Genomic DNA, 9788 nt, shown 5'->3' with positions numbered 1-9788 from the left:
AATAATATGCATCAAAAACCAAGCCATAGCAAGATAGGCGATCAGTCAGAACACAGCGATGGCAACAAAAAAGGAAACCAATTACCCATAGAAGAATAAATTAATTAAAAGAAAAAAATTTTAAGCAGAAAGAAAAACCTGTAAATAGATCAAGGTCTGATTTTTGATCTCTAAGTGTGTCCTTCAGTCAGGATCAGAACCGATGGGGTACCATTCTCTGGCCCCAGAGTCTGTCCTTTGTACTCCCTCAGGGGCTCTCTGCTCTGCTCCCACGATTGCTCTGCCGCACACTTTTAGTGGTTTGCCTCGGTGTCTCAGGGTCAGTCTGGGCCAGTCCCGACACTGAGTCTCCAGTGTTGTCCCCCTTAGAGCCCAGGGCCATCAAAGGACGGCATGTCTCGTGGTGGGATCAGTCATATTGTCCACTCTGTGCATTGGCTGTTCAGAGCGGGGATGTCGTCCTCCAGGCCTGGTGGGTCAGGATGTGCTCCGCTCTCTCTTCCTCCCCCTAAGTGCTCCCATTTTCGCTGATCAGACATGCCCCTCTTCCCTAGCTGCAGCTTCAGTGCCGTCTTCTGGCAGGGGGGGGGAGGGGGCAGTTGTCCCTGTAGCTAACATGGCGGCCGAGCCCTCAGGCCCCTCCACTGGCTCCCGACTCCTTGCCAACAAGCTGCATTTGTCTGACACTGGCTTTAAATCTGGTCCCTCTTTCCCTGTGGAGACACAAACAATACCCTTCCCGTGGGTGGGTCAGTGCCCTATTCCCCTGTCACATCAACATGTATAACATTTTAAAGATTTCTTTATTATTATATCAAGTTTATAGGAAATAAATGGATTTTGTTCTCACCGTATTTTTCCTGCCCCCCCCCCAAATTACAAATTTTTTTAATTTAGAAAATCTTTTTCTGGCAAAAAAATTTTAATTGGCTTATTTCCCCACCACTGCTTCAAGAAGTACTTATTTTAAGGCTGGGTTACTACTCAGGTAGCCCGCAAAATGTAATTTTACTGAAAATCTTTTACTTGCTTTGAATTCTAAACTAAACTTGTCTAAAATTGTATCACTGGCTTCTCCCCGTCTAAGCTTTCTTTCCATACTGTTTCCTTCAGCCATTTTTTCACCTTCTCAGGCAGCCTCAGTCATCTCAGGGTCCTTCTGCCCTCACTCCGCTCAATTCTGCAAGAAGTTAGTGTGATTTTTTGAAAGAAATCCTTGCTTCCCAGCCCTGCTCTCCAACCTAAACTAAAACACCACAAGCCTCACTGACAGGTGACACTCAGCTTTGCCATGGCTGCACCAGTGCAGCCGCAGAGGCTGGAGCCACATTCGCTCATTGTCCCTGATAAGGGCTCAGAGCTGCTGCAGTTTGTACTGCCTCTCAGCTCAGTTACTCGCTCCTCCCTTCGCTGACTTGCTTCACACTTCAGCCTGCCCTCAGATTGCAAACACCTTCTCACCTTGTCTCACTCTAGACTGACCTTGCTTGCTATTTCTTTAAGAATATTGGACTGATGAGAAGTGGATTTCTACAAGCTTCCTGGCGACATATGCCCACCTACCTGCACCTGTACCCACTTCTTTTCTGTTCTGGTACTAAGACGGAACTGCCCTTGCTCTTGTTCCTTCTCCTTGTCCCTGGCATCCCATCCACTCTTCCCATTTCTGTCCCTCTCCCCATCAGTAGATTTAAGGTTAGCTTTACTACTTTATCTTTCCAACAGCATATATGTAAAATCAAAATTTCTGGTTTCTCTGTTCTTCCTTGAATCCAATTCACTCAGGCTTTTCTTACATCACTCTTGTCAAAGTCACCACTAATCTCCATATTACTCAGTCTGGCAGAAGATTTCCACTGATCATCTTACTTGACTATCAGTCCCATTTGACACAGTTCCTTCTTTTCTCCTTCTGATCGCTTTCTTCATGTGCTCTCTCCAGGACGCCATTCCGGCTTAGATTTTGTCATCCATCTCTCTGGTCACGTGTTCTCAGTTTCCTGTGCTGGTTACGTCTCATACATCCCACCTTGAGTGCCCACAGCTGTCCTTTCTCCTTTTCCCTTGACCTTGTGATTTCATCAATATCGTGGTTTTTACACCATCGATTTGTTGAAGATTTCCCCATCCTCAGGACTGAGCTCCATGCTCACTGCCTATTTGACATTTAATAAACATCTCAAATATAACATTTTTCACACCAAGCTCCCAATTTTCTCTTCACAGTCACTCACAATTTTCCCCATCTCAATCAATAAATACTCGTTTCTGCTTGTTCAGACTAAAATCCATGAAGTCATCCTGCCTCTTCCCTATTTCTATCATCTCACAACCAATCTCAACAAATCCTCCCGGCTTCTGCTTTTCAATCTGTCCCACCTCCAGACCCTTCTCACCGCCCCCTTTGTTCCCATCTCTGACCATGTTGCTTTCCTCATAGCCCACTCCCTCCCTCCCTCCCTCCCTCTCCATCCAGTCTGGTGTAACTACACAGGCTTCCCATGTGCTGAACAGACTCTTTCCTGCTTGAGCACTTTTGCATGTGTTCATTCCCTCTGCAACCATGGCTCTTCCCCAGAGACCTGTATACTGTGCGCCTTACTCACTCCGGAGAAGGCTCTCAGTGTCTCTGGGAGCCTTTCCATGGCAACTCTGTGTAAAATGGCAACATTCCAGCCAACACTTCCTCCCACCCTCTCATTAAAAAAAAAAACACTTCATGATTATGTAATGTACTATGTATTCCACTTATGGCCTATTTTCCTAGCTAGTGTTAGCTTCACGGGGTCAAGTACTGTAGTCTGTGTGATTTACTGCTGTTCTGTAAATGGCGTACACATCATAGATATTTGTTGAATGTATGAACAGCATATTCCTCCTCCCCATCTCTCTCCCTTCTTCCTGAGAGCAGCACTAACTGTTTGCCCACGAAGACTTTTTAGGTATTTTGGCTCCTCTCATTTAAGTTTCATTTAAAATGGGTTTGTTTGGGTATCTTACTAGCTTTTATAAATATATTATTAAGTTACTGTTAATTTTTCACTTATCCCATCAGTACTTTGAAAAATTTACTTGTTTATACTTTGCTATAAGTAGAATGCAATTTGTTATTTGCAACATAAAGTCATGAATATTTCTGCTTCTAGGCTCATTCATGGACATCACTTCTACCAACACCAGTAATAAAAGTGACACCAACATGGAACAACTTCCGGCCACAAATGATACTATTAAACGCTTAGAATCAAAATTATTGAAAAATCAAGCAAAGCAACAGGTTTGTGATGTTCTTAAAAGTAAAATCATATCGTAACCTTACATGGCAGTCATAATATCGTACTAACTGAAATTTACCATCTTTCATATCATTCCCTTCCTATGGTCATCCCCACTGATAATGCTTGATCATTAAAATGCAAAGGGGATATTTTTTGCCTGCATAATTACCTAACTAAAGGAATTTCCTGAAATCTTCCCATTCATTGCTGTTGGTCACACACATTTGTTGGTTTTAAAATATTTTACCAAAGGCATTTAGGTTTACTAATAGTTGGGGTGTCAGACTCGCAGCTCCAATGATTGCCCTTTTACAATGGCAGTATCACTGCTTCCCTTCCTGCACCTTGTACTTTGTCCCTACAAACTTCCTTTGTCTTTCAGAGCAGATAGGATGCCCTAAAAATCTCAGTTGGCATCTTCTTCCTTTTAGGCTGCCCAGGATTCCTAAATCTAAAATCTTCATTAATGCAAATTGGCCTGTAATTTTAACAGAGTGAATCTGGGCGTTTAAGTTTGGGAGCTTCCCGTGGGAGCAGTGTGGAGAGCTTGCCCCCAACCTCCGAGGGCAAGCGGATGAGTGCGGACATGTCTGAGATAGAAGCACGGATCGCTGCAACCACAGGTAAGAGTGAACTAAAGGCCCCGAGGGAAGGAGCGAAATGTAGGTAATTTATTGTGGCATGGTGGTTTCTGTTGTTTTAGTAAGGAGGATATCAAGATGGCTTTTGTATCTAGTTTATTTAAGGTAAGAAGTAGGCTTACAACATACATTAAAGCTTTGTAGCAAATCAGGAAAATAGGTTATTTCAAATTCCAAATAAAAGAAGTATGATATTTGGACCATAAAATATATCTTCCTAATCATACTTTCTAGCAAAGATAATTCTTTTAGCTAGAATGTGTACTGAATTGAGATTTAAAATTTTGTCAAAAACAGAATGTTAGTCCCCTTTGGGGGACTTTAAATGAGTCTTCCAATTTGGTGCAGAACGTAAATAATATCAACATTCTTGTTTTGAAGTTAACAGAAAAATAAACTCTGGATCCCAATAGGATGTGACCCAGCCTGAACTGCCTGTTCTCCTCCCTCCCACCAGCACAAGAATTAAGTTGGTTTTTAGTTGTTAAAAATGATATTTCAAGTAATTTTACCAGATCTTGAAAGTTTGTGTTTTAATTTCACTTACCAGTTCTTAAATGATTGCTCCTGGAAGCTCTGGTCAGGAACACAACAGCTACATTTTGTGTTCCTAGAATGAACCAATAACCTTCTTTTCTAACCAGGTTTTGTTGTTATAATGCTGGCTCAGGTTGGGCTTTTACTGTTGTTCTCGCAGGAGTAGAGTGGAGCTGATTCTAGCAATGAGTACATGTCTATTGTAGAATATGTGGAAATCTAAACAAGCAATCTTTCTGGAATTACCCCACCCAGAGATAAACCCTTAACATTTTTATATGTATACATGTATACTTCCATGTGTATTTGTATATATATATATATATTTTTTTTTTTTAACTTAGCTAACCATGTGTTTCTTTTTTTAGGTGTTTTTTTTTTAATTACACTTTTTGAATAATTACACTTGAATCTCTTACTGTAATACTGTTCTGAGCCATATCATGGGCCATCATGCTGTACATACTTTTCCTCAATTAATGATGGTTTTTTAATTTATCAGTTAGCTCCAGAATGAGATATAATGGAACATCCAAAATAGCAGTGTTTTTAGCCCATAATGTTGAGTTTTCACACAAACGCAAACGATCCCTATTATATAGCTTCGATCCTCAAAGTCACATTGGGTTCCTCACATCCACATTCCAGCAGCAACAAGGAAGAAGGAAGAGAGGGTAAAAGTGCATACAGTCAAGTTTTTTCACGTAACTTTCCCAGAAGTCCTACCTAACAAATCACACTCACCTGGCATTGGCCAACATAATAGGATCATGTGTCTACACATAGCTTCCAGGGCAGAGACCTGCTGATTTTGTATATACAGGTAGAGAGCATCAAGGTTCTGTTGCTAAGGAAACTCCAAAGAAATGAACCCATAGCCGTGGAGTTGATTCCAACTCAGTGACTCTAAATGAGAGTGGAACTGCTGAGATTGGCAGGGAATTAGCAGTCTGTGCCCTAAGCATGGATGGGTCTTTCGAAGTTACTGGGTTGAGTGTAAGTAATCAACCACTAACAAGCTGCCCTTCTCTCCATGAGTCACAAGTATCTCCTGAAATAAGGACTTCTCTGTGGAATGTCAGATGGTTGGTACACACAAGGAGACACCCCCATACTGTGGGGGGCCCATTTTCACGTCAGAGTTGTCATTCAAGATCAGCCTACCCGATTCGGATTACTACCCTAAAACAACATGTAGAATTATGATAGTAGTTTCGTGACTTTGCTACTAGCATTTCTCAAGTCAGGCCCTGGTTTATTATTACTTACAGAAGTAATATTTCACTAGATTATAAGGACAATCACCCTCATTAAAATGATTCCTTTTGTTGTTGTTGGCCGAAGTGTAGAACACTTGCTATCATGCATTCTTGGACTTATACATAATCTATATATATTTAGTGAATTTTTTCCCTTGAAAGGTTCATACTCCCCAGCCTGTCAACACTAATCAATACTTGGCAGTAATATACTCTAAACCTTGAAAGCTCTAGGAAATAGTTTATTAGAGGGAAGTATTTTTAATTATGACATTTTTTACTTTGATTCAATGATTATCAATCACTGATTTTACTCTAACATAATTTAAGAAACACCTAATTTGAATGTATGTGTGTGTGTGTGTGTGTGTGTGTGTATCTCTGTGTATCATTAAAATAGAAATGTCTCTTAACCTCTCTTCCATCCTCCTTCCATTTTCTCACTGCGTATCAGTGGTTTCACCTAGGTAGATGGTCCCTATGAACACATTTGAAATCTAGCTTCATTATCCTACAGCTTCCTTTGTGTCTGTCCTGTTTTATTTTGCTAATAAAATGAGTGTGTTAGATGTCTTGTACTGGTAGTTTGCTCTTTAAGCACAGCTTTTCTAAGCATGGATGAAAAGTTAGATAGTTCTGCATGCCATTCTGCATGACGTTATTAACAACTATTTAAAGATTATTCTGTTTTTGTAGCTAGTCATTTTCTGTGTTCCTATTTGTGGTTGTTTGCATGTATACTGTATATATGTGTTTTTGCAGCCTGTTCCAAGCCTAAACGGGGCCACCGTAAAACCGCTTCATTTGGCAACATTCTGGATGTCCCTGAGATCGTCATATCAGGTATCCTAGACCACCTGAGCTGGTCTCATAGCTGTGAAACCGGAATAATAATCCTTGGTTCTTTTAAAAATGCTTCTTGCTCCAGTTTTTATAACATGGAAATTGATACCTTGCATGCAACAATTATAGAGCTGGACTGAAATTTCATACCTCTGTCTACACTGAAGTGGCCTTGAAAAATCCCTCGAATGTCCAATGATTGGGGTGAAATAGAAAGGGAAGTCAATCTTTTCACAGAAGGGAAGGTGCTAGCCCAGGATTCGGTCACCATCTTCCATCTCTTCTGTGAGCACAAGCGCTGAGCCCAGACCTTGTTTGCACCCAACAGAAAGAAGAATAGGCTGTCCACAGTTTTTCTGTTTCCCTTGGTTCCTTTCTTTCCCCAATGGCTACTTTTTGACCCCCCTTAAGCTTTCTATCCAAGTCTCTTTCTGTTGGTTGCAAGTGAAATACAAAGTTGGGTGAAGAGTTTTTCAAAATTTCATCTGCTTTAACCTAGAAAACAAAAACCTAGTGAAATTGCTTGAGATTTGTTGTTTTGCAAAGTATCTTGCCAAAGAATTGTGTAAAATAAATGGTCTATTCAGATTCTTGTTTATTTTCAAGAGAACCTTTTTGCAAAGCAAGGTTGAGCGTTTTTATACCAAACTTACACATGGTAGGTACTTTAGTGTCCCAAGTATATAATCTGCTTTTTTTTCGAATGGTCATTTCTTAAATGGATCTAAATCACACTTGATAGAAATGTAAATGGCATATTTGACCTGTGAGACTGGCTCGTATATTATCATGACTGTGATTTATTAATCCCTCTGCTTTAGGTTTTCCTTGATCCTCTCTCTTAATTTAGCCATAAATTTTAATAAGGAATACATGATTTTTCTCATACACATTTCTGGGTGTGATTTGATGAATTCTTTAAAGCTCAGTCGTCTGTCATTGTACTTTCAGCATCGATGTTGTATTACTACTAACTGAAAACTAAGCAGAGGAGCCATGTTTTTCTTTCATTTTTACGGTATCAGCGTGTGTGACTCACTGCCCTACACAGAGTGCTGAGTAACTATGTGGCTCGTAAATAAATGAGCAAGCCATTATTGAGCATTTCCACAGGTTAGGAACTAGGATACAAATAGAAATTATATAATTCTCTGGGGACTTCTTGTCTGTGCAAAGCTCTTTTGTGTTAAGAGTAATGAGTTTTTAGGCTGGTGATCAAAATGATTTATTTTCGGACATTGTCACTACTGCTGTGCAGTGTTAACTTATCTCTCACAGGGTGGTTTTAATTTATTGAGTCATAAACAGCTTAAAGTACCTGCGATCATTTTATCTCCCTGCTGAAAAGGGATGAGGTATAAGGAAATACTATTCTTGGCTACAAAAAAGGGCAACATTTAAGCTTACATACTGCTGCTTGCGTATTTGAGGAAATCTGGAAAAGTTAAATAAATGGCAGTTTAATCTTAACTCAGCTCTTATGAGTAACCATTGAAAACATAAACCAAAGTAGTTGTTTTTTTTAAAAAAAGAACAGACTATACTTAGTACTGTTCCAGATCATAGGGAGGGAGGACAGAATAACAGTATGGAGCAGAAGTGAACTTGTACTCCAGGGACATTCAGCAATGCCTAGAACATAGTTTTTGGTTGTCACAACTGGCAAGTGCTGCTGGCATCCAGTGGGTAGAGAGCAGAGATGCTGCTCAACATACTATAATGTACAAGATACCCAACTTAAAACGGCACCAGACCAAGGCTTAGAAGGCCTTTTTAGATACACACTATCACCTCCAAAGTAGGGGGAAAGTACATCTTTTGAATTGATCTTTATAACAGCCATGTACCCAGCTTATCAGATAAAAGTATACCCTTTTTACAGATGCAGAACTTAATATATATACTCAAGTATAAGCCGACCAGAATATCAGCTGAGGCACCTAATTTTACCACATAAACTGCATTAAAAATGTGCTGAAAAACCCAGCTTATGCACGAGTATATATACGGTGTCTGATGGCATTGCGCGATTAGCCCAGGGTCAGTCACTCAGGCAGAACTCACCTTTGCCTAGGTCTTCTGACTGTACATCAGACCTGTATTCTTTCTTGTTTGAGTCCTAGGAGGTAGAAGGGTTCTGCCTTGCTGCTCCTTTCCAATATCCAGAGAAGAAAAAAACGCTTCAACTGGGAGGGGTGGGGGGACGCCGGCGGGGGGGGCATTCTGATATTAAATCATTACAGAATCAGGAATCATTAATTCTCCTAATTGTCAAAACAACATGTTGCTCAATGAAATTATTTAGTAATACAGTTAAGTATGTATTATTAACTGGATTGTTTTCTTGAACGGGATCCTAATCAGTTTCACTTTTTTAATAAAAAATTCAAGTACAGTACTTGAAATTGAAACTGTTAGCCATAAAAGCCAAACATTAATTTGTTCCTAGATCATGTTATTTTACACTAATCAAAAATATCCACACTTTGAGAATATTTTACATGGCCTACTTGGTCATTTTAATTATTAAGGAGGATAGTATTTAAAGCCTCAAATTTCTTAACACTGTGTAGTTTTTATCTCATCTTGTTTATATCAAGGTGTGTTCCCAAGAGTTCTGTGGTATTACCAAATACTTTTTTTTTTTAACCAAATACTTCTTATCTCTAGACTGATAATGAGTAAATACTGGAACCCAGTTCCAACCATTACAAAAAACACATCTGTACTTTTTTATATGATGTGGATAAATAGTTTAAATAATATTTCCCATTTGTCAAATGAAACAATATTCAGTGTAATATACTTCTTGGAATGAACTGCCTCTCGAGTTTTTTTGTTTTTTGTTTTTTTTAAGAAAATACTTTTCTCGTGCTTTAAGTGGACGTTTAAACAGCAGTTTTCCCAATCAATAGTGCAGCATCCAGATTGTTCTGTGGCATTAACTTCAACTCCTGCAACGTACTGTCACTGCCCCTGTTTTCCCCTGCAGCCTCCTGTTGCCAGTTGTCTGGTTTCCATGCCCGCCTCACTTTCTCATCTTTGGTTTGGGGCAACTGTTGGTTTAGTTTAGTTGGTTTTTTAAAATCATTTTATTAGGAGCTCATACAACTCTTACCACAATCCATACATCCATCCATTGTGTAAAGCACATTTGTACATTCATTGTCCTCATCATTCTCAAAACATTTGCTCTCCACCTAAGCCCTTGGCATCAGCTCCTCATTTTT

The 9788-nt window shown here is 39.7% G+C and overlaps 1 protein-coding gene across 2 annotated transcripts in view; it reads left to right on the top strand.

Moving 5' to 3' along the window:
* MAP3K7 (mitogen-activated protein kinase kinase kinase 7) overlaps positions 1 to 9788 on the top strand; it is an 80843-nt gene that overhangs the window by 43952 nt on the left and 27103 nt on the right. The window contains exons 10-12 of one of the 2 annotated variants that reach the window (XM_004710918.2): positions 3147 to 3277; positions 3772 to 3901; positions 6478 to 6558. In XM_004710918.2, coding sequence (XP_004710975.1) covers positions 3147 to 3277; positions 3772 to 3901; positions 6478 to 6558 — 342 coding nt within the window. The remainder of the gene's footprint in view (positions 1 to 3146; positions 3278 to 3771; positions 3902 to 6477; positions 6559 to 9788) is intronic. The other variant, XM_004710919.2, reaches the window with a different exon arrangement.

The sequence above is a fragment of the Echinops telfairi genome, unplaced genomic scaffold, assembly GCF_000313985.2.
Source record: "Echinops telfairi isolate 266 unplaced genomic scaffold, ASM31398v2 ScPeMD7_3533;HRSCAF=4204_0, whole genome shotgun sequence".
In the NCBI taxonomy this organism is placed as follows: domain Eukaryota; kingdom Metazoa; phylum Chordata; class Mammalia; order Afrosoricida; family Tenrecidae; genus Echinops; species Echinops telfairi.
The sequence above is the reverse complement of the archived record's forward strand: the minus strand, read 5'-3'. Positions and strand labels throughout refer to the sequence as shown.